We start from the raw sequence: 25,805 nt of genomic DNA, 5'->3' as shown, positions 1-25,805 counted from the left end.
GACCCTAAGCAGTCTGGGTGATGTGCAATGGGTGCACTTATAAGATCATACATGCAAGACAAGCAATAGAGATTTATTTTTTATTATTTAAGCAATTACATAAACCTGACTGGCATTAGAATAACAGAGAGAGGAACGTCTTGCCCAGGGCACTGGCACAGGCAGGTGCTTTCCTGCCCTTGGTCTTACTGAACCAGTTAACATAACAGCTGTTGACACACAAACTTTGCTGTCTCCAGCTCTGCCCAGGGACACCTAAAGGATGATTTCAAGACTGTGAGCAAGAATATTCTTAAATTATTCACTTTGTAGTAAAACAAAAAGAACTATGTCTCCTCTCTGAATGTGGTCTGAGGGTTCTGTGTTGGGACTCTGTTCTCCAAGATTTAGGGAAGTTTTGCACTTAGCAGTAACACAGAAAGGCTTGCAGTTCTGTTCTCTTCATGAACATTGAATTATAAAATCCCCGTGAACTTAATAAAAAACATTATCTCACTTTTACACATGGGGATGCAATGGGAAGGTTCCAAGAGGAAGGTCAGGTGACACAACAGAGATCATGGGCAGAGTCACTCTCTCAGCCAGGTTGGAATGTGGAGGTGATTGCTTTCAGAGCACAACCCAAAATCTAGGGTTTTTTCTGCACAATTACAATTACTCCCACAGTACTCTCAGAATCCTTGAAACTTCTGTCTGTGTAATTGGAATAACCCTAAAGGTTGGCCAAGAAACTTTAAATTGCATTAATATCCTTACAGTTGAAAGAATAACTGCTCAAGGAAAGGAGGTACTAACAGTGCCTTGACTTGACATTAACCTTGACATGAGTGTGTTGTCAAGACGACAGCAGGCCCACAACTGTGAGCTGAAAGGCTCTCATGAGTAACTCTGAGCAATCTTCCTCAGGAGAGAAGGATGTTGATTTTATACAGTAAACAATTATGAAGAAATAATAACATCATCTAGAGATCAGAGACAAGCCTAGAAGCCATCCTGTCCACAAAATTAGCTGGCAGGTCTCCACAGTCCCTGAAGAAGGACGATTTGAAACAGAAATCTATAAAGGGAGAGAAGCTGACTGATTTGCTTTCTTCAGCCATTTTTATTAACTTTGTTAGAGGAACATCTCCTTGCCACAGGAGTTTAATGCTTCATGGAGAATCCTGCTTTTGTCAATATGAAGAATCATTCCCCTCTGTCAGGGCAGTCAGTGCAAAGGCAAGAGTGCAAGAAGAGCTCTGTGTTTGGAAAACTCTTTGTTTTCCTCTGGCCAGTGCTCTTCTGAACTTCTTCCTTCTGTGTAAAATTAATGGCATGCTTACAGATGTTCAGTAATGCTACTATGTGTCACTGTGTGCCTGTTGCTCATATCTGTCAGTTTGCCAAGGAGTTCAGCTGTATCTTGGAAACCTGTTTTGGGGAAAAGTGGGTTTAAATTGCCTGGGCAGGAAGCAGGTCAGGCAGGCAGTCAAACCCTGTTTCCCAGATTCGGAATAGTTTTTCACCTCAGGAATGTGCCTAATGACTTTGGCATTTGAGCCTGGATGCTAACTAGATTCCACTGGTTAAAAAAAATAAAGTCATGGCAGTTCATTAGCTGGATTCTCATACAACAGCCTGGTTTATGTCCAACGGGGGACATACCAGTATCTGTCACAGCCTCAGGAGTATTCTGGGGAGCTTTATATTCATGCAGTGCTGCCTGTTGTCTAATGCATAGCAGATGAGATAGATCATGTTAAAATTATTAGAATACTTTTTCTTTGTAAGAAAAAGTATTAGATTTTTCCAGAAATGTCAGATTGCTTTTCCTGCTTGTAAATAAAGACAGACATAAATAAGTTTATTACACTTGTTTTGCTAGTCACAGCATTATAAAGATGTTTTTGCAATGTGACAAGTACATTTGTAAAAGTTGCTGTGACTGCTTTACTAATGCCAAAAGAATGTATGTGCATATTCACACATTTAAAGACTGAGAATCTATTGTCAGTACGTAATGGAGAATGGCATTACAGGCCTTTACTGTTACCATGGACAGACTAACAGTAGAGCAACCTTGCAAGAATTAAATACTTCTCTGTCTGTTGGTAGACTTCAGTTGTTTTGTCATGCAGGAAGTATTGGTAGAAGATTTTATTGCTGAAAAGGTAATTTGTAATCTTTTTACAAGGATCTGTATTGAAAAATGCTGCTTAATTTGGCAGCAATTAGAGGAGAAACTAGTATTTCTCTTATTAAGTCTTTGGATCAATAGATGAAGATTATACATACAATTACAGTGCTCACATTTGCCAAATAAAAAGGTAGTAGAGGGAGTAAATGATTCAGGAAAGTAGCAGGATCAATAGAATGTTTACATCTGCGTGTATTTTGGCAGAACTCAGAAGAGTTTTTATTATGACCAGCAGTCTTAGAGAAATCTCTTGATGGACAATATGCTAAATGTTGACTAAATTGAAATATTCATCACTTCAGTAGGAACCAGAACATAGAATGGCCCCTCTTTGCTCCAGTATTGTTTAGGAAAGAAAACCAAAATATATGCAGTTTCAAATAGAATTAAATTCTGATTATCTTCCCCATGACTAGTAAGTATGGAAACCTGGAGCAGCAGGACACAGTCCTATTCATCCTGTTTGATTAGGAGTCTGTTCTTCAGCACAATGCTATCTAATATGTATTAGTGAGGTGTGCAAGAACAGAAATGAAAGAAAGATCTGAAACTGATTACAGTCTTTGTCAGCCTAAACTCTAAGGCACAAGGTCTTTTCTGGGAGGAGGCTATTAGACAGGATAATCACAGGCTAATAGTGGCATATACTGGTGGCATAAAAGCTAGGGAGGTAGAAGAGAAACTTAAAGATGTCTAATTGTCTTATGCATATTTTAATGCCATCTCTGCTAACTTGTAAAAGTGAATAGGAAGAATAGAAGGATAAAGTAATGCAGAATATTGTGTCCTTAATCATAGATGGCCCTGTTTTTGGTGATGCAGGAGTAGGTAGCAAAATAAGTGCAATTTTAATATTGTATCTGCATTTTAGGTCTAAAATTATGAGCAGAGCAACATGATAATCTAAACTGAAACTGTTTACATTCCTTTTGGATAATTACTTAGGAATTACTATTAATAGCTCTATCTCAGTACATCTACTCAACCAGTGTCAAATTCTGGATGCTTGAAAAGAAGGACAAATATACTCCTCATAAGTCCTGTTATGAAGTGAATGTATTCTGACTGTGAAATGCCTAGTTTACATGCTGAAGACAGAATTTATTTGTTAGGGACGCCCAGCAAAAAACAGGATTTTAAAGCAGGACTGGTTAGTTTGAAACATCATTTGTGCATCTGTTCTCTACCTGTGGTCATTTTTATTGCACTTTGCTGCTAAACACTGCTTCTGGATCTTACTCCATGTTACTATTCTGGTAGAGGATGGTGAGGAGACAGATGCTGACAGCCATTTGGGTTACTGGTTGCAACAACTACTTCAGATGCTATAACATTGAGGTAACTGGAATATAAAAGCTAAAGTGGACCCTGAGGCTAAAACATTTTCAAATGCTGTTTTGTGTCTGTGAAAACTGTGTTATTTAAATGGCAAAATGTTTGAGTCAGTGCTCTTCATTTTAAAAGTGGTCCAAAGAAGAAGATAATATGGTGTTTAAAGTTTGCCTTTACATCCTGTTGAAGAAGCAAGCTTCTACTCATTTCAGTCATTCTCTGGTCAGCTGAAGGGGAACTAGAAGGAAAATACTTTTGTTTCCTGTTTAAAAAACATGTTTGCTTCAAGCTGACAAAGGAGATAGATAGGAAAGTGAAGGGGAAAAATGCCAATGTGTATGAGAGAATTGTCAGTCTCTTATCAGTGTGTGGATAATTCCTGCAGCTTTTCTCACTCTCTCTGTTATGAAATGTACATTAGAGAGTCTTAATTGCTCATAGGAGCCTGCTGCTAATTAGCTTCTTCAGCTGCTCATCTTTTCAGGGACAGATTGAAAGATGTCTGTGCCTCACCAAGGGGGTTCTCCTGGGGCGATTTTGCAGCCAGGGCAGAGCCCGGCCCTGGCGCTCTGCTCGTCTGAGGGGATGGGAGAGAGGGGCAGAGGAGAGTGTGAGCGTGCAGGGAGCTACTGCTGGGGATTTCCCCTTCTGCCTTGGAGCCAAACCAAAGGGAACTGACTCATATTTGGGAGCATGTGGATTTTTTTTCTGAGGGGAGAACTTCTGATAGTTTTTTTCCCACATTTGTTCAGTTATAGACTGTAAAGTTTGGATTTAAATAAAAATCTTCAGTGAAAACTGTTTCAGTAGATTCCTTTAGGCTTTTATGCTATGAAATGGATTCACTAAAATGAAATGTTCTCTGTTTAGAGGGTGGAAAATATTTTTGAAAGATGCATGTGGTTAGGAAGTTTTATTGATAAAGAACCTTCAACAGGGTTGAACTCAGACCTCCATACAGCAGCTTGTATCTTTAACAGCATCCCTAATAACTTTATTCCTTAATAAGTAATTCTTCAATAATCACATGCAGTAAAATTATGGTATCTTACCTTCTTAAAGAATTAAGTTTTTAGAGTATTTTTTCTCTTTGAGGGAAAATAAATCAACACATTTCTACATTAGGACTGTTCAATTCATTTGATGAGTTTAATTCATAGAAATTATGGTGTGTGCAGTCTGTCTGCATGTGTGGTTCATTTCCTTGAGAATGGAGGCAGTAATGTCAATCTCTCACCGGCACAAAATGAGCTAGAATTATCGATTCATTTGATTTGAAGTCGTGACCTTATTTTAATTCAGCTTGTTGGTTAGCACAGACCAGGAAATGGGCAGTCTGTTAGGTGGCAGGTCATACTTCTCCACAGCAGCACTTTGGGCATTTCTTCTTGCTTGTAGGATGTATAGACCTTCTTTTGTCCCATAGCTTTCCACAGCTGCCACGTTAGCTTTGCATAGATAATAATGAGTTGAGTTTGAGGTTTTGCATGATTATTTAGTTTTTGAGACCTGTGATTCAGATGATCTATATTCCCATTTAGCATATTGTCTTGGCAAAATAACTGCTGTTAAAAAGCATTTATCTATGTAAAACACTTTAGATGTCAGAGTCCATAGAAGGTAGATGATTTATTTGATTTCTGCTGGGTTCTACTGTCAGATCCCAGACTTTGAGTTGCATGTAACAATAAAGTCTTTGGTACCCAATCTTCATATCTTCATAAATTTTATATACTCGAGATAGTGTTTCCACTTATCATTTCTATATTTTATGAAATTCGTTAGATTTGGCATATGTATTGCACCTGCATGCACAAATCAAAGCAGAGTAACAGTCTGTGCTAAGTGCTCGCTCTCACAAATCAAGCATGAAATAATTATCTTGTTATAAGTGGTCTTAGAGCCTTGGGGCTGTATTTTCAGTTACAACTTTAATGATTTCCAGTGAATTTTAAGGCTGACAGCAGAGGAGTCATTCTTTGGATAGCTCTGTTGGATGATTTAATTCAGAGCCTCCCCAGTACAGCAGGGATTGACAGGGATGCAGTGCTTCATTCCCCTTCTGAAACACCAGTTTCTCTGAGATTTTTAGGGCAGAGCTATTGCCACCTACTGGAATCAGGGAAAATTCTTTTTAAATGGTACTGTTCCATCGTCTATTTGAAACAATGAATGCAAGATCTCAAATGTAGTCTGGTTAGATTTCAGTTGTGATGGCAGACAGTTGCTGGCAGTAGTTAAAATGTAATATTTGTATCTAAATTGCTGTTACAGAAAATTAATGTAACAGTTCAGTACTCAGATGGAAGGTTAAGTTGGTCAAAATGTTATTGCTAGAACTATTGAAACATAAACTTTATATGTGTGTCAATAACTAGAAATTAATTGGAGCAGGCAAGTGCTGAAAATACATGCTAATCCATGTAATATTGATCTCTATTTTAAACTCCTTGTCCTTATGGGGTTTTTTTGTCTCAGATTCAACAAAAAAAGAAAATTCATAAAATAATTTTTCCCCCCACTCCTTTCCTTTTATTTCAGTAAAAATTTCCAAAGGATTGATACTCTATTCTCTCTTCACTTCCCATTGAAATATGTGGTTGATTGGGATTTTAAGGTTTTAACAGCTCTGTGGAAAGTTGTTTCTGCACAGTGATGGTTTGGCAGACTGTGTGAGGCACAGGGTCTGCTGCCTGGAATAAGCAATAAACTAGCTGTAAAACCTCAGCAGTGCCTGCAGGCACAGAGTCTGACTTGGGCTGTGCTGTAATTGTGTCACCATATGTGGTTTGATTTTGGGGTTTGGGTGGGATTTGCTTTTCTTTTCTAAATTGAACTATAAAATCTGGCCATTCTCCCTTAACTTCATATACCAACTTTCAACATGAAAGTACAGTTTTACAGTACCTTGGTATGTATAAAATTTTGGGGTAATTAAAAGCAATACATTTTTTTTCTCTTTCTTTATTGTTTTCTGAAGTATTTGGAAGCATTAAGGAAAAAAAAGATTGTAACACTGAGACAGAGCTTATTTCATCTGGAGGTTGAACTTCCAGTGAATATTTCTTCTAAGTTACTTTCATACTAAGTTACAACAACAATCTTGCTTTCCATGTCTTTGGTCTTTTTTTAACATGATCTTAGAAATACTTTTGGCAACTGTAACTCAAGTGATGCTTTTGAGATGCTGATGACATTCCTTTGACACTACTACTGACACATGGTGAACAGCACAAGTGTCAATAAAGGTTACTTGTGAGTGTAAGTAATAGAAAGTCTGGATGGAATTTGTTTAAATCAACTTCAGATGTCTAAAATTTTGACCTTGAGCTGTCTTGTAGTTCCTTGGCTAATGGAGTGAAAGATGCTCCATTTTGTTCCTTTGCAGCTGGTCTTTGCCTGTGGTTTATAGAATAAACTTTCTTATGGCGTGCCAGCAATTCTTGCATGCTGTTCTGTTAATAATTCTTTAATTAATATTAAAATATTATACTTATTATAATTGAGCCCTACACTTGGCCCTTTCCACCAGTATTCCTTGAGATGATCTGTCTTTATATACCACATGAAAGAGCTGTCTCCTGGGAGAATGGATACTTCTACAATAACTAGGCAGCTGGTTGATATTCCTGTTATAACAAAAAGAACTTTAGAAATTATAATTATTAAGTAAATGAAATTTAAAACAGGTGAAAAACCAAATGAGATTAAACATCAGGTAGAGATTTATTTTATGGTAAACCTGCATGAAATTTTAAAGTGCTGCATTTGACATCATAATCTTCAGACAGTTTATTTCAGTAATTCAATTACTGAGTATTCATGCTGCAGGGAGATACAATCAGAGAGACTAAATGCTTTTAAATCTGGAAAGAGAAGCTAGAAATTCTTCAGTTCGATTGCCCCAGTTCTGTCAGTAATTTGATTGCAGTCTGGTGCTCCATGCATAAGCTCCTAAACATGTCAGAGTAGGGATGACCCAGGACTTCCACCAAAAACCCCAGAAGCAGCAGAACCACTGCAGTTCAAAGACCAGGAGTGCAGAGATACAGAGAGGGGTTTGAACACAAATGAAATAGTTTGTATGCTGGTCTGTCATAGATGTTCAATGCCAGTCTGTCTTTAAAAAAAATACTTCAATGCATTTTTGTCCTGAAGGAGCTCAAACAGAATGAAGCCTACCTTGCCTGCAGGCAGTAATAGAGAGTGACCAAATCTGTCTGGTTTTTTGCTGGAGAGCCTTGTACAGCACAAGTGAGCTCCAGGAGCCCCCAGGCTGACTGATAGCCACTTTCCAGTTAGCACTCATCACTGAGATTCCCCAGAGGTTTGTCTGTCAGAAGAAATGCCCAAATCATTAATGTGCACTCCCTCCTTTCAGAGAAATAAGGGAAGCCAGCAGTGACTGGATGAAACCAGACTGGATGCACATGCTCACTGCTGCTACTGTTCTGTGGTTATTTCTGTATAACCACAGAAAAGCCACTAAACAATCTTTAAGGCACATTCTGGGGTCACAGGAAGTCCACACGTCCTTCTCAACCATGATGACTGCCAGGAGAGAAATAATAACTCATTCTGTTTCCAGATTGCCTCTGCCCTACCTTTTTGCTGGTTGTCGTGTGGAGAGACCTTTGTGCTCATGTTGTTTAAAATTTGTGACATGGCATCTATTCCTCAAGCAATTAAATATTCCCAGATGTCACTTCTTGCAAGGGTTTGCCGTGTGCCTGTGCCCATGCTGCAGCATGAGATGCTTCTTTTCAGTCTGTGCTTGATTGCTTTGAACATGATTAAATGGAGGCTTTGTGGCAGCTGCCAAGGCAGTGGGAGCAGTGATTCTCATATGTCAGTGGCCACTGTGCGTGCAAGTCACATCACTGAGCCACAGCCCCATCACACACATCATGTCTCCATCCAGACCTGCATGTGAATACATGATACTGTTGTAGCACCCAAGTTGTGGGTCTTGCCCTCTACCACATCGTGGCTGTTTTCCACTCCATCTGGTAGAATGCAGTGGTTTTCTTGTATTTTTTGATATTACTTTCATACTAAAATATCTATTGATCATGAAGAAGCTTCAAAATGCTGGGCAGTATCACCTCCATTATATTTACTCAAATTTCTAAACATTTTTAAGTTCTTCAAGAGTTGATAATACTTGAAAGAAAGAAGTAGTGAGAACTGCAGCATTTAACTGAAATTTTTCAATACGAGAATTAGGACTGAACTATTTCTCCATCTCTTACTGGATCTTTTTGCAAGGATTGGATGAGACTTTTTAAATACAGCACTGAAATCTGGGAGGCTTCCTGACTTGCTGAGGGCACTCCTCTGGAGCCCACCTCTTTATAAAGCGTTTATAAAGTGGTTGGAGTTCTCATGCACATCAGTGTTTGGAAGCTGCAAGAAATAGTAAAATTTGTCTTGAAAGAGGAACAAAAAAGGTGAAGGATTTAGGGTTAGTAAAGTTGTTCAAGGACATGCACAAAGTTTTGTGGTGAGAGGTGAAGTTTCAGTGCACCACTGGACTCAACCACTTGTAGAGGCACAAACTTTAGCAACAGGATATGCTGAAGGGACAAATCTAAGATTTATATGCTTACTAAGAGTATTTCAATAAGGTCTGTCAGATAGTTTAGCTCTTGTGATACACTCTGTGGTTATTTTTAATTTTTTGAGATCAGGGTTTGTATTCTGCAGATGAAAAAACAGGAAAAGGTCTTATAAAGTACACAGATCTAACTTGTCTGTAAACCACTGGAGTTTGTCCTTGAGAGGGGGGAAAGTGCAGAAATCTTATATTGCCTGCTGTTGCCTTCTGAGCCTTACCTGAAATGATTCACTCTTTCATTGCTGCTTTTGCATACACTTTTTTAGCTTGGAAATACACAGAATAATCTTTAAAGTTGCAAAAATATATTCTGTGTCTTCTCATGAAAACATTTAGCAGTTGTGGGCTTTGCTTCTCCTTTAACATTACCTTGCTGTAACTTTAACCTTGCATGATGTCTAGTTTCAGTGAAGCCTTCTCTGATATTTTTGAGAAATATTTTCTACCACTAAATAACAACATATCAAGCTAATAAGTGAGTCATACTTTAATTTGGGAAAAAAATCACTGTCTCTACTAAAAAGTGGTACCTTTAAACTCTTTACTCAGTTTCATGAAGAATCTCTCCAGAAATAATTACCAGATTGTACTCTTGTTTATTTATTGTATACACTGGTATTTGATTCTCCATCTTGTAATTACTGTTCACTGCTGTCAGTGTTGCTGAATTTTATAGTTACAAACCTTAAAGTAGTCTTCTGGGTATACATAATAAACACATTTTTTTCATGGCTTCTTAGCTGGAGAATACCTCATTTTTACAGTTACGATTTCAACCAGCCCCTTAGCTGGTGTTAACCAAATTATCTTCTACCAGCTGTTTGTTGAGTATAGTCTTAGATTTGGATATAAATGGATACAGATGGGACCTCTATGCACTCAGTTTGTGAAGTAACATATTTAGATATTTGAGGATTTGATTGAATTTATTTTTATAAGGTACTAATTTTGTTTAAATATATACATAAAAATATTTTGAAATCCTTTCCCAGAAAACAATGCAAAAAGATTTTTTTTAACAAAACTAAACCACAATATTTATGATCTTTCTGTTCCTTTCTTTTTGTCTTCTGTTCCATGTCTGTTGAAAATTGGAGCAGTTTTGATGTATTTCACTAAAAAATGAAAGAAATAAGCCATATTCCTTCATTTGTTTTCCCTCAGCTGAACAGCTAATTTTGTACCTGAAAGTGTCCAATGTTGAAAAGAAACACAAAATACCATGTTTTGAAACTGTGGCCTGTTATCTGGTGATTGAAGTAGTTAAAATGTAGTTAAAATGATCATAGGCAGAAATGCTTCAGGGACAGTGACATTCAGCTAAGATGCTTATGCTAAAACCTAATTAAGAGTTTGCATTTTGATCAGGTTTTAATTTGAATTCTGCCCATTAAAATTCTGTACGTATGACTGCTGTCATTAAAATTCTGTACGTATTTGTTAAGTGAACAGTTGATTATGTTTCATAGTTGTATGACCTTTCACAAGTTTATGCACTGTTAATATAATACTTGAATTATTTATTATTATGAAATCATACAATTTAATTATTGCTAGTTAATCTTAATTTATACTGGGGTAAACCAAGTGTGTCCAGTCAGGATCAGAATTTGGACTAGAAAAGGACATTCTGTAGAGCACAGAGACATCAGATGTTTCCTGATATTTTTATTAACATCTGATACTTTGGAAGAGTAGGAAAAAGCTTGGAAAGAAAAATAAGTCAATCTCTGTGTAGTGTGATTAAGGTAATTGTGTCTCCTATAACAAAAAAACAGGTATATACTTATTTCTGCTCCCAGTTTTTAGATGTGCTGTAGCTGGGATTGGTGTACGTGTATATCTAATGGGTGCTGTCAGCTGTTGTGAAATCTGAGATGGTTGGGCTCTAACACTAGGTATAAACATTACTCTTCATTTTCCTGTTCGAGTACATTTCTCAAGGTAAGGAGTGCATGAAAGATGATGAGAGAAGCCTGTTGGATGGTGTTCTGACAGTAGCAGAGATTTGTCTCTCTCCCCTCTTTGTAGATATGATGAAAAATGAAGCTTGAAACACTTGGGGTGTGACAGCAAAATGGGAAAGTGTAGGCAATGGCCTGGAGGTGGCCATTTCCAAGCAGGGCTTGGAAAGCACTAGTGTAGGTGTCCACCCTTCAGAATCCACTAATATGTGGTTACGAAAGTACTGAAATATCCATATCAGCAAACAGCTGAGAACCCCTTTGGTGTGATTAATTTTGGAGAACTATTTGTCTTGGGGAAAAATTGCTCCTGTTTTCAGTCTGTTGGTCAGTTTGTTCAGATTGAATAACAGCTCCAGCAATCTATTTATTGGGCAAATTCAGATGCAGTTGCAAAGATGAAATTTCTCAGCTTGGGAAAATGCACGTTTGAATTCAAACTCTCTGAAGATTTTTAGCTAAATAAATAATATTAAAAAATGATGTTCATCTGTGACCAGATGGCTGGAACAGCCATAAACCAGAACAGTGTATTAAGTCTCGTGCAGTTGTGTGTTCTGATGTGAATGAGAATCATGGAATCGCTTAGGTTGGAAAAGACCCTTTAGATCATCAAGTCTGTAGTTATAACAGATAGATCCTGTAGCAGGGGGGATCAGCGTGATAAAGACTGTTTTTCGTCTGCTGAGGTGCAATTTGTGTTCTTGCTGTGAACTAAACTATTTTTCCAAGCTTTTGAATCATGTGCTAATATTTTAAAAATTCTTTGCCAGCTATAGCAAAAGCTTCAATGAGTGTCCAAAAGTCTGCTGGTGTTTTTATGCAATGAAGGTTAAGCAATGTCTAGCTGAACCCCATGACATTTTATGGGAATGGTTTCTTAAGGCTGCATCTGTTTGTTCTTTTCTTGTTTCTTGTATGGTTTTTTTTTCAATGCCATCATCTGGTGTAAAAAGCTTCATCTGCATATTTTTAGCAGCATCTGGTTTAATGGATGAATTATTTCTCTTTGTAAACTACAGAATCAGAGAGATAAATGCAAACTTCTCCAGAGATGCATGGAGCTTCTGAGGCACAGAAGGCAGTATCTAGGGAACTGTGAAAAAGCTTAGGAATTATTGATTCAGACACTAGTCAGGTTTAAATTAATCTGATTGCCTTAAGGTCAAGAGTTGCAGTTCACTTGATACTTTAGATAGCATCTTACCATGTGTATATATAAAAATTAAGCACTTAAGCAGGGATTTTTCTTTAAATCAGAATATGCTGATTTGTAGTGAATCTGTACCTTATGGTTTCACTAGTTTCTATGGGTTGTGCTAATGTAACTATTTTAGGTGTATATGGGTGGATTAGAGAGGCCACTTGATGGACAGGGTAGAGGCGGTTTCCAAAGTTCTCCTTAGTTACATGTCTGACTACCACTAAGTTATTATACAGTTCATCTGGTACCTTGCTAAATTCTGTCCTCTAAGTAATTTAAAGATAGATAGAGGTTTGTTCAGACAAGTAAATGTCTTTAGCAGAAGAATTGGGGCTTGAAGTTATGAGACGTAACCCAAATGTTAAGGTCCAGATTCTTCCACCAGATGAGTAAGTGTTTGTGGATAAATAACTGTAGTTGTTCCCACAACTAAAGGAACAAGTTGTTCCCACTTCTACAGAAACCTTCCTCAATCCAAACAGCAGCTACTCTAAATTATGTCTCTTTGGTCCTCTGTTCTTTCCATGACAGACTTCAGATGAAAACATGAGTCAATAAACTTGGCATAAATTTATATTGTTCAGTGGATTGGCATAATATAAAAGTCAGCACTGTACACAGGAGACTTTAAAAATCTCCTTAAAGGAGTTTTTTTCTAAATCCAATATGTTTGTGTTACACTGGAGAATAAGTTGACAAATTGTAGATTACCATCATCTTGATAACCCAGGCACAAAAGTCTGGCATAAGAGCAGTCCTTGAGTAGTTTTACTCTTGTCAGAACAAAGAGATGAGGGATTAGTGAAACTGTGAAGTAGCTCTCAAATCTTTCAGTGCCATCAGCACCTGATGTCAAAGTTCATCTCAGAGCAGAATGTGTAATTTTGAAATATGTGTGTTTTAACAAGCATTTTAGGGAGATGAATGATCACATTAGTGATTTTCTTCAGAAGTAATTTCCTTAGCCTGACTTGATTTGAATTTTGACCTTTTAAGACTTGATCTAAATCCATTTAAGATGCTTCTGAAGGGCTTAAAAGACAATGAGAAGTCAACAGCTTTCATATTAAAATTATTTGAACTGTTCAGAATGAAACATTTAATTCTCACAGAAGCCATATCTTTAGGGCTACACAGTCCTCACTCTACAGCAAAGCAAAAATTAATGGAAATTGGAGAGAAAAATCAAATTGGTCTCTGTCTTGTACCTGTGCTCTGTCATGAACAGCCATTTCCTGTGCTGTGGTTCTCAGTGTTGCACTTTAGAATTATTATACAACCAAATTGGGTCAAGTATGAGGAAAATTTTTATTGATTATCAAAAAAATGAGTATTACCCAGTATATTGTATATTCAAATTCTTTGCACTGGTACCCGACTGTATCATGACACTTGTAAGCTGTTTACAGGAATTGGCTGAATGGTTGTACTCAGAGTATTGCAGTCACCAGCTTAATGACCAAGTGAACACCGGTGACAAGTAACATTCCGTAGGGGTCAGCACTGGAACTGATGCTGTTTAAGATCTTTGTTGGCAACATGGGAAGTAGTCTGGAGTGCTCCCTCAGCAAGTTTGCTGACAACACCAAGCTGTGTGGTGCTGTCGACACACTGGAGAGAAGGAATGGCATCCAGAGGGACCTTGACAGGCTTTAGGGGTGAGCCCATGTGTTAAACAAAGCCAAGTGCAAGGTCCTGCATGTGGGTCGGGACGATCCCAAGCACAGATACGGGCAGGGCAGAGAAAAGATCAAGAGCGGCCCTGAGGACAAGGACTGGGGGGTGTTGATTCACAAGAAGCTCAATGTGACATAGCAATGTGCAGTCGCAGCCCAGGAAGCCAACCATGTCCTGGGCTGCATCAAAAAAAGTGTGACCAGCAGGTCGAGAGAGGGGATTCTGCCCCTCTGCTCCACTCTCATGAGATCCCACTTGGAGGGCTGTGTCCAGCTCTAGGGCCCCCAGTGCAAGAGAGATGTGGACCTGCTGGAGCAAGTCCAGAGGAGGGCACAAAGATGATCAGAAGGCTGGAGTACCTCTGCTATGAAGACAGGCTTGAGAGAGTTGGAGTTGTTTAGCCTGGACAAAAAAAGGCTCCAAGAAGATGGTAGACAGATTTCCAATGCCTAAAGAGGACCTACAAGAAAGCTGGAGAGGGACTTTTTACAAGATCATGTAAGGACAAGAGGGAATGACCTTAAGCTGAAGGAAGGTAGGTTTGGATTCGTTGTTAGAAAGAAGTTTCTTACTATAAAGGGTGGTGAGGCCCTGGAACAGATTGCCCAGAGAAGTTGTGGCTGCTGCATCCTGGGAAGTGTTCAAGGCCAGGTTGGGTGGAGCTTTGAGCAACCTAGTGGAAGGTGTCCCTGCCTGTGGCAGGGGGATTGGAACTAGATTTTTAAGGTCCCTTACAACTCACACCATTCTATGATTCTATCATTTTCTTCTGTGTGTTTAAGCTCATGAAGCGATGGGTAGTTGCTCATCTGCTTCCATCATATATGCTCCCTTCATGCAGGACAAAATTCATAATTTTATCTGATAGTACTTTATACACTAATTATTAATATATTCTTCAGCAGAATAATAAATCTTGTAGAAATAGTAGTATAGCAGTAGAATTAGCACAGTAGCAGAGCTTGAACAAATCTCCAGCCTTGAAGGAGTGTTATTTTTGAACGTATCCAGCACTGCAAGATGCTGGAAAATGCAGATGTCTTTGCTTTTATTCTGTGTACCCTGCTGGTTTACTACTGAAGGACTAGCAAAGCACAGTTCATTACTGCAAGGTTTCTATTAAATCTAGTCTCCAGTGCTGTTTTTCCTGTTTCATTGCGCTGAATCTACTTTCTTGCAAAAAAATTTCCTCTAAGTTATGGGCAGACAGCAGAGAATAGATGAGTGGCTTCAGCCATAGGAGACTTCGGAGACATCTGTTTTTCCCTTGTATCATTTGTGTTCCACTCTGTCAAAAGTAGGACACACCTGGAAGATGGCAGGGGAGGGAAACATGCTGACCTGCCTGCAGTTGTGTCTGTATGAATCAGCAGGTTGGTTTGTGCTCATGGAGATGGATGCAAGATAATAAACCAAGTATGTCTTTGTTTACAGTAGTGTTTGAGAGAAAGCGTGAGCACTCTCTGAGGAGCTGCCAATCTGCCTGGGCAGAATGGAGAAGCCCATCTCAGCATCAAGATGTTTTAAAATGCTCATCAGCTTGTATTCAGTACAAACACCTGCAAATGAAATTAGAGTAACAGCAAATGAAGCAGAAGTGATGACGTTAAAACTGTGAAACTGAGCACTCCTTTAATCTTGCAGTGGGGCAGACACAGAGGGAGCAGCTACGCAGGGCTGAGCAGGAGGTCACAACGGGATCACTGAGTGTTCAGTAATTAATCTTTTAAACACCATTTCCTTAACACATAAGGAATTTACAATTTAAACATGGATTTTTCTCCAGCACAGTTCAGTCTTCTGTATGCCATGTATCTGGGACACAGCACAAGCCTGATTTAACCCAAATGCAGTGAGGAGTATGTATAGTGGTAGGGAAACATCAGGGTGGACACTAACAGGGAATGAACCATGTCTCACACTCATAACATAGAAAGAGATGCTGAGCTAAGTCATGAAAGAGCAAAGTGATAGAAGAAGGAAGTTGGAAGCAAGATGAAGAAGTAGCAAGGAGGGAAGCAGTACTTTTGGCTGAGAAAAGGTGAAAAATCTCTGTCACAGAAGCTGCTGGTGTCTTAGGCTGATGGGTGCTCCAGTGGCCAGGTAGCATCTGAGGCCATGAGCTTGCTGGATCCAGGCACAAAGGATGTATCTTTGAGAGAGATGTTCAGTTGACCTGTTTTCTCTTTGTTTTTCACATCAAGACTGAAAGTGAATCTATGCCCTGGATGAGATGGCCTTTCCAGGAGAGCTCAGCAAGGCAGAGCTGTGGAAAGATGCACACCAGCACTGGCTGCATTGCTGGCAGCCCATCATGGCTCAACATTTCTCCACTTGGTCAGGTGCTGCTCAAGTGCAAGGTGGACCTGCAAATCTTACAGCTTACTGCCACTAAAACAACATTAGAGTTTGCCCACTTTTCACATGTGCATTTTTCCAGTATTTGTTGGGTTCATGGCTGGGCTTCACGAACGAAGATTTGAGAGAGGCTCTGCCCACGTTTTTTACAAGTGCACTGGTGGCTAAAAATGCCAGTACGAGACAGGCAGGTCCGATTTGTTGGGTTAACATCTCTCCTTTAAATGTATTTGATCTTTGGATTTCCAGCTGTCCTGAAATTGGATCTGGGACCTCACAGTGATATCCTGCTTTAAGTGGTGTCCTTTTGATACGTCAATGACGACATAAGGAATATTTCTGCCCCAGGAGTGGTGGTGGGTTGGCCGTCAGTCCTTAGCACATTCCTGTTCAACCTGGGGCTGGCTGGTTGTTTCCTAACAGAAAAGTTAGAGCAGAAGTATTTTGTTGGAATTTGCTCTTGAAAGTCAACTGCAATGGTAATGGATCCTCTGAAGCATTTCAGGGTGTCTGTTGCTCTACCATCTCACAACCTGTTGCCCGAATATCACCCATTTCAGGCATCTTCATTCTGGTTTCCCTACTGTCAAGAGAGTCGTATCCTTCACATAAATGCCCAGCTGATCTGGAAATCATAACCCAGGCAGATGTTCAGCTCTCTGTGATTTCTTCTTTTCAAGTAAATAACATTGTTTGCATATGAAAGAGTAGTGTCTGCTTAAGTCTTCTCTCCCAAAACTACATGGTTTTTCATCTGTAGCAATTGATGTGGCGGCAGCTGAAAAGTTTCTCTAGTTGCATTTATGATTTGTCTCTTTAAAAAAATGCTAATTTTAAAAAAAATTGTAACAAAAACTCAAGTCACCAGTATTCCTTTAAAATATATTATATTGTTGGCAGTCAGATGGAAATACCTGATTTTATACCTATTCCTCAAAATGTGTAATTTCCACATGGTCCTTGGAATAGAGACACTTTTTTTTTGAGTAGTTAGTTAGAAATTCTGCCTTTTTCTTAAATGTGTAGGAAAGAAAATACATGCCTCCTTTCCTTACTTCACTTGACCTTGGCACACTCCATAGACATTACTGATTACACACAAAGTGTGCAGCAGATAGTTAGTTCATCAAGGCTGTAAGGACTAACTTCCATCTGACCTTAAATCCCTGGATGCAGCATCTTTAGCTCAAAGTCCTGCTGCTGCAGCTCTTTTTGTACTGTGTGATGTTCATGTGAATGGTCTTGTTGGTTTTGGTATCACCACTTGTGTAGTAAAGACTGGTTGTTGGACATAAATCTGTAAATTCAAGGCAAGTGTGTGAATTCAGGAATGTTTTGCTGATTATTCTTCGTAAGACCAGGTTTGAGAAAAAAACATGTTTCTGAATTTAAAATTTTCCTAGGGATGAAGCTTTTTTATCTTAATTGTACATTTGTCAGCTTTTCCGAAGACATTACTTGCTATGTTTATATTGAGATGTCACCTATTTCCTTAAAAATTCTTCAATACAAAGTTTTTTTTCTTTTTCAGGTGTTCAAATGAAACAGTGTTCAAAAAGGAAGATTTGTTTTGGGCATATAATTTCTGCCCCACTCCATACTCTTGGACAGCACTTCTGGGCCTTATTTTGTACTTGATTTTCTTTGCACCTGGTAAGCAAACATTTGTTTTCACATGTAAGTTATGAAATTGTAAATTATCAAATAGTGAGGCTACATGTCAAATTTACTTTTGAGTCTAGCCATTAGACTGAGATTGATCTTTTTTCCCTAATTCTTAGGGATGGGTCCTATGCCCTGGACTGTCAATTCTGAAATTTATCCACTTTGGGCTAGAAGTACAGGAAATGCATGTTCTTCTGGAGTCAACTGGGTTTTCAATGTGCTCGTGTCACTGACGTTTCTGCATACAGCTGAATATCTGACATACTATGGTAAGTAACAGTATGTGTTCATATGTGTAGTACTGCTGCTGGCACAGAGATTTTCTACAGATTTTGGGCCCCTCAGTTGGTTTTGCTATGAAATGTCAGCTGTGAATGCAGTGTTCTCAACCCACTGTGGTTCAGTAAGACTGGAGATCTGATACAACCTGCCTGGATTATAGACTTTGGCCCAGATTTCATAAAAAACATTTATTTCTGTCCTTAACCGAGAACCTAGACATTTGGTTAAAACAGAGAAGCTGGAAAAAATCCCACTTCTGACTTAGTGAAATATGCTGATTCCCACAGGATCTGCAGTTTTTCAGTTCGTGGTGGCATCCAAGGCCAATTTCAGATGGTCCTTGCAGAAATATAGGTGTTGATTAAGTCCTGTCTGCGGGAGCCTGTGGAGTGTTTGTCAGGTTACTGCTCAGCCACTCCAGCACAAGTCATTTAAATTACATTAAGCTGCCAGGCAGCTGATGTGACCTTCACATCATTACTAGTACAGAGCCTTTCAGCTCTACTTGTTATTTCTTTGAGCCATCAGTCTAGCAACACATGGCAGGTAAATGTTTGTTGGTCCTTTGGTACCTTCTCTGCCCCTCTAGGTATAATGGATCGTGGGCGGGAATGAGCTCTTTCTCAATATTAATTGTCTCTACAGAGGACTTTTAAATTATAATGAGGTGTAAGAGTTGCAAGTGTTATTTTAATCCTGACTCATTCTTTTGCTAGAGTTTCTCATTTTGAGGAGTTGTCTTAATGTGTCCTTCACTGTCAAGATAAACTAAGAAAGCTCTTGTCTTCCACATATGATTTTTTTATTTGGGCATGTGATTGTCTAATTGCTGTTTATTTTAACAGCAGACTGACTTGCCCAGAAGGGATGTGCATTATTATCTTTGGCATGAATTGAAATTTTCTTTTTTAATTTACTTTGCTGCAGAATGGTGCGATAAAGTGTCCTGCTTCTACACCCACAGCCCTGCAGCTCGTTGTTATAATCCTGTCCCTCCAGCCTTTGCTTTTACACACTCTTTGATTCCCAACCTCCTGCTTCTGTCGCTCCCTCTGCTCAGACACAGAACGGGTGGGAACCTCTGTAACTGACTGTGCCAATTGTTTTACATTGCAGGAGCCTTCTTCCTCTACGCAGGGTTTGCTGCCTTGGGACTAATCTTCATCTATGGCTGCCTTCCTGAGACTAAAGGGAAAAAACTAGAGGAAATTGAGTCTTTGTTTGAAAACAGGCTATGTACATGTGGTATGTCAGATTCTGATGAAGGGAGGTATATCGAGTATATTCGGGTGAAGGGAAGTAATTACCATCTTTCTGACAATGATGCTTCTGATGTGGAATAATTTTCAGCTGCTGATGTATTTAATCATTTAAAAGCCTTCTGGGGGGGAAAGCAGCTCTCTGATGACCTCACTGCCCTGCTTCTGGTCTGGTTCTCCTTTCTACTGTGCAGTTAAAAATGCCTTCATGTTCAAAAATGCTCCATTTGGAGGAAATTCAATATGCTAGTGTTTTCTTGATAACTAAAAGCAATGGCTTCCAAAAGAGGTTGAATTTCACAGTTATGTGACTTTACCAAGTGTGCACAACGCTGCGCCGTCCCCAGGTATTTAGTAGGGTGCACTGTACCAGATGAATACAGAAGGCTATCCTAGATGGTCAGGCGCTGTCCTTATCTTTAGTCCTGACAAGATAAAGTAATTGGTAGCTAATCAGAAAGCAGCTGACAGCTGTCAGATCCCCATCCCATTGCAACCTAGGACATAGCTCTGCTGTGCAGTACAACGAAGGATGAATGCATAAGTTGCTGTAACAGTAACCATTTCAAAAGGTTGACCAATTGGGAAAATACAAATATCTGTTACATCCATCAGAGGCAACATTTCCCAAATTTACCCTAAGTGAATTCCCGTTGTTATTTATTTGAGGTACCAAGCAGACAGCCATATTCACCAGGATGGAGGTTCAGTAGGCTGGCACGTGTCCGTGCTACACTGGGCTATCGACCCACTGCTGCTCTTGAGTACACACTATGGTCAGGAGTTTGTGTTTGTGAGAGAAACCGCCAAAATTAACTACTGACAGCAGGAAAACAGAGCTCAGTATGTGGCCACACATACAAATGAACTGGTATATATTGCTAGGTACAACACAGAGGCGTCAGTTAGAAAAAAAATTATGTTTGTTTTCCTTTTTTGCATTTGAACATACTGGTTTGTGCCTAGTTTTGAACATAAAATCTTGTTAGCTAAGGGAAAGAGAAGGAGGGGAGAGGGTTTGTGCTGCTAAATGCACAGTGGTCATCCCTCCCACACCTTCTGCTTGTGAATAAATATTGCCTTCAGTTTATCTCCATATGTGCAGAGCAGATGACTCCCAGCACACTTTTCCTTCAAATGTCCTTAGTCAACCGGTGTCTTGCTAGATCTAAAGAGAAATATTAGCAATGGGCAGAAGCCTGTATCTCATATTAATTGCCTTACCAAAGCATTGCAAACTTGTCAAGAAAATGTCAGGCACAAAAATCAACTTGGCTGCTTTTAGCATGGTAATGAAAATGTGAATGGTGTTTTATTCGCCTGCCATGATTGCTTGCCTTGGCAAATTGAATTTTATACAACTACATAAAAATATTATGTTATTTTTTTCCTTGTCCTGTCCTCCTTGCTTTAAGTTATCAAAGATATGAGTTTGAAAGCATCAAAAATTCAAATTCTTATCTTTGAAACATTTGCTTCATGAAAGAATGTGGAAAAAATTCCTCTGCCTGTGGGCTGCCACCCATTTATTTGGTAAAAATACATTTATTTTTCCTTGTGTAAAGATTAAAGAAGTCATTGGGTTCATTAGCTTTTATAGATTTGATTTGTGGGGTTTTCTTGGGTTGAAAAATATTTTTAATGTAGGATTACTATCAAGACCAAGCCTGGACATTTGTTACTAGATTATTTTTATTGGATAACATGAATTTTTGTTGTTGTAAAGAAGTCTGACTTTATGTTATCTAATCTTCTGTGGGGGAGTTCCTACTCTACAGTTATTGACCTTCAGGGATTGGGTGTATTTTGTTTTGTTTTCTTTTTTACTTCGTTAATCAAAGAAATATTTTTTGAAAGAAAACATTTTAAAGCATCCTTCTGTGACTTGCCTGGGACTAAAAGAGGAAAACAGTGGACAAAGGGAATTTCAAACGAATCATTGCAAAGAGCAACTCGACCTTGAACGTCTCCTGTGTGGTGAGAGGGCTGGATTCTCACACCTTCCATCTTGCCTCCCTTTTAAGCGCACAATATTTTTATGCTTGAAAGCACCAGCTGTTGAAAATGCTCAGATCTCCAGCCCTGTCCATTGAACATGCTCAGGTCCTCAGACCTATCTACAAATGCCCCTGCAGCAGGATGGCTCCGTTAGGCTGTCACCTCTCTGAAACCTTCACTGAAGGTGCAGCACCTGAAAAGAGAAAAAGGGATCCTTGGCACAGACAAGAACAAAATCATTTTAAAGACAAATTAGTTTCTTTCTGAAGCCAAAAAAATATGTGTTTGAAGACCCTTATTCGGGGCAGTTTCGTTACCTAGAGCAGTGTGTGAATAGGTGTATAACAGCCAACCTGTGCTCAGGTGGTTGATAGGTTTAAGTGGGTATTTAAGTGGGTATTTATTTACTGGCTTTTGAGGATAGGGACTTACAGTTCTGATCCCCTCACAAGCACGAGGCCATGCTCACTTTACACCTGTGAACATTGCCTTGCTTAATGTGTTTTGCTGGAGCAGGTGCGAGGCAGGACCCGGCGTCCCTGTGGTGGCCCCGAGTCAGTGCTGCCCTCGCACTTGTGCCCACAGGGAGAGGAAACCACTGCAGTTACTGGGCATAGCTAAAGCAAAGTCACTGGAAAGATTGCAGTCACAAGGTCAGCCTGTTCTGTTTTGCAGGCAGTGCTGCGGCTTTTTAGCAGCAGAAGACCGTCTCTCTCTGCCAGCTTTGTTTCATGGACGTTTTCAGAAGTGGCGCTCAGTTACACAGCACTGGGCTCACTTTCTCACTCAAGTTTGATCTTACTGAAAACAGTTTTCTGCAGGTTTGTATCCCATGCCCTTTTTCATGAGGCATAACAATTGAAACGTGCAAAATACATTGACTTCTTCATTGTCTTTCCCCCTTTCGTGCCCGCAGAGAGCTGGGTTTAAGTCTTCCTTTTAGGGTTGCTTTACACCAAGACAGCATTCCATACTTCAGAAACACTGAGCCTAGTACCAAGCATCATGTGTAATAAAAGTGAAATCAGACACTTCTAATTAGTCTTACACAGTTAGGGTTTTATTTTTAGAATCTGTGAACATTTACAGTTTATTAAGAAAATTAGATAAATGTTTCTATTTTGCAGATTTTTTATATTTATGCATATTTTAAGTTTTAAGAGATTTTTGCTAAAGGTAGACTTAGTAACATTCCAGATAAAAGAATAAAAATACAATTTAACTGAATAATTTCTTATTATAAGATTTTAATTTATGAAGTAGCATAAATAATATGTCTAAGCACAAAATTCTTTTATTGAAAACTTTCTGCAGAAGATGTGAAATTGTTTCTTCATAAGGACTGCACACAATTCAGGTATTCAGGTGCATCAGGAGTGCTGGAATAATACTGCTGGTAGAGTTGGGCATATTGATTATACACAACGATTTGAGATATTTTAATTCTGATTAATCTACCAACTCTACGTGTGAGCTAACAACAAGTATAAAAGAAACAGGTCCTGATGCATTTTTAATATTTTTAAATTTAAGTCACATATAGTAGTTAGTTCATCACATTGAAATTAAAAATTGGGGTGGGGGGGGTGAGGTAATTTGCCACTTGTTTCTTCCCCTTGGCACTTCATTGATCAAAATAATCTTTTAACAAGAGAACCAAACCTGTTTTGGAAATAGATGTAGAGTCAGAGCAAGGCCCAGGACTTGTTTGGAGGGCTGAAGTTGCGTTGCTGTGCAGGCACCTTGGATAGGTCGCTCTCGTAGGCGTTGCTACCTTGTGAGTTGCAGTGACAACCCTGGCGGAAATTGTCCCAGAAATCCTGGGAAAAGAAAGAGTACATACGAGGACCATTGTTCCAATGCCAACTGGTTTCTGCATGAATTGATAAATGCAACATTTCACTCATGTAGGAGTTAGGGTTGGGAGGGGAGAAGAAAGAAATGATGCATGAAAAGCCCCACGAAGTCTTATTTCAGTAGATGGGTGTGACGTAGCCAACAGGAGCAGTCATTTGTCCTGATTTATCCATGTGGGATAAGGATGGTGAGGCCAAGGGACTGTGCTTGGTCCTGTGGATAGGATTGGTCAGGCTGTCAGGCTAAGGGGGAAGAAGTTCACAAGTTTTCCTCTCACATACCTACATGGAGGTGAGGACATGGCAATGGAATTGGCAAAGCTGATACTTTTTTCCTTGGTGAAATCTCCTCTGCCTCTTTAGTCACTCAGGCTGAGCACTGGGGAGAAGTTTTGAACTTCAGAGGCTGCTACAGGCCCTGAGCAAGGGTATTCCCTTAGGCCATGGGGGTATTTGCTGCAGTCCCACAGACAGTGAGTGGGCTAATAAAAGATAGACCCTGCACTTCTCAGCTTTATACCCAGCTTTCTACTTCTCAACATCAGTGCTCTTCTAACATGGTCTTCTTGAAATTTTGCTTGTACTTGCAGAAGAGGCTTTGTTAGCTGAACATCACTACTGCAAAGAGGCAGAGTTTTCACAGGATAGAGAGATCTCGGAGTAGAAATCCAGGTAGAAGAGACAGTTTTTCAGAGCACTTTAAAGAGTAAGATATGTGTGCACTTTTTTCTGAGAGAGTCAAGCTAACCAAACCCATTCCTCTGCATTGGGAAGAAAATCAAGCTTTGTGTACCAGGCCAGAAGCAGATAATGCCACAATATGTGCTTTATGGCAAAATGTGTTTTTATTGCGGGTAACATTTACAGCTTACATGTAGCTGCTGCCTATAAAGTGACTCAGTTGTTCTCTGGATTTTAACAAGTCATATTTTTGTGCAAAAATCTTAGTGGTTTTCTATCGATCTTCATCACCTTGTGTACAGCACAGTTAAGCATAATCCACAAGTGGTCTAGATTGTGGCAGTGTTGCAAATGTCAGCACAGTAAAACTCTAGGTGAACATTGTTAAAGAAATATTGTTGTTTGTGATACTGGGGTTTAAAACTCCTCAAAGGCAACTATATATAGATTTTAAAAGTCTGAAAAAAAATGGCAGTTCTTATCTATTTTGTGTATGTTTTCATATAGAGAAGGAGTTTTTTATGTGCCAATAACCATCACTGTAGTGTTTTGTAAATGGGTGTTAATAGTGTTGCAGAGTTCTGTATATGAGAATATACTTTAGCCACAATGACCTGTTAGTGTGAACCAGCGGCATGTTTTTAATCTTACTCACACCTCTCATCAGAGGTGCTCATTCATTGGCTTTAGTAGAGCTCACTCATGCCAGGGGAAGTTTGACGAGCGTCAGGCCTCAAGAATACAGACTTCATCTAAATCCCCACTTTTTCACATTGTCCCTAGACAGTATGTTACATGTGAATGATCTGGCACATGTAATTTTAAAGTTTCAACTCTGGTTCAGTTACATTCCTTGATTTTGTTGAGAAACATTTTGTCAAAATTTGGTTTGACCTTTCATTGCATTTGTATAAATAAGGAGCGTGCTGATTAAGTATGAATATTAGCCACCTATTTCTAAAGGAACCATCTGTTTCTGAAGTGTTAAAATAAAGGCAAATTTCTCTTGCTGCCTTAAACATTGCACAGACTTTTGGGAGGACTGAATGTATGACCATCATCGTGACTTCTGCAGGAGAAACTTCATGGATCCCCAGCAGGTTTGAAACGAGATGGTTTCATGGTGCTGAGATGCTGCGTTACACTGCAGGCCCTGCCTCGTGCACTCCTGCCATCTGTTTGAGTAGTCCCCATGGAACTGATAGGATTATTCACATGCTTGATATTCTCCATGTGCTCAGTGTCCTGCTGGTCCGGGACATCGCTGGGAAGTGGCACGAGTCATGTCCCTGCTTTCCGTTGTGAATCTCACTCCTCTACAGAATGGTTAACCGGATCTTTTAGTGACAAATGCCATGTAGAATATTTGAGACATTATTGGAGACTAAACTGATAGTAGTAATTCCATGCTGAATAATAACATGCACATGGTGCCATCAGGCACACTGTAATCCCTGGGCACGTGTTACGGTATTCAGTACAAAACAGGTTTTGGCAAAACTAATTGCTGAGTTGTCCAAGTCATTTCTTAACCATGTCAAACATGTGCCATTTCCATTTCCAACCAGTCAAGCCTATAATGTATGAAAGTGTTGTACATTTTCTGAAACTTAAGTGATGTAAAATTATTTAATTGACTTCTGTTCTGATTGCTTTAATGAAAATAAATATCTTCAAAGAATTGTCAGTGCCAGAAGTGTAAATGAACAAAATAAAAGGTGAGATACTTAATTACA

General features: G+C 39.2%; 1 protein-coding gene across 1 annotated transcript in view; it reads left to right on the top strand.

Moving 5' to 3' along the window:
* The window catches only part of SLC2A13 (solute carrier family 2 member 13), a 123,301-nt gene extending 97,496 nt beyond the window's left edge, over window positions 1–25,805 (top strand). The window contains exons 7-10 of the mRNA XM_018068030.2: window positions 17,860–17,981; window positions 18,110–18,262; window positions 19,392–19,520; window positions 22,208–25,805. Of these exons, the coding sequence (XP_017923519.1) occupies window positions 17,860–17,981; window positions 18,110–18,262; window positions 19,392–19,520; window positions 22,208–22,227 (424 nt within the window). The 3' untranslated portion in view covers window positions 22,228–25,805. The remainder of the gene's footprint in view (window positions 1–17,859; window positions 17,982–18,109; window positions 18,263–19,391; window positions 19,521–22,207) is intronic.

This window comes from Manacus vitellinus, unplaced genomic scaffold (genome assembly GCF_001715985.3).
Source record: "Manacus vitellinus isolate BGI_N305 unplaced genomic scaffold, ASM171598v3 scaffold_13_pilon, whole genome shotgun sequence".
Lineage (NCBI taxonomy): Eukaryota > Metazoa > Chordata > Aves > Passeriformes > Pipridae > Manacus > Manacus vitellinus.
Note: the sequence above shows the minus strand (reverse complement) of the source record. Positions and strands in the feature narration are given on the sequence as shown.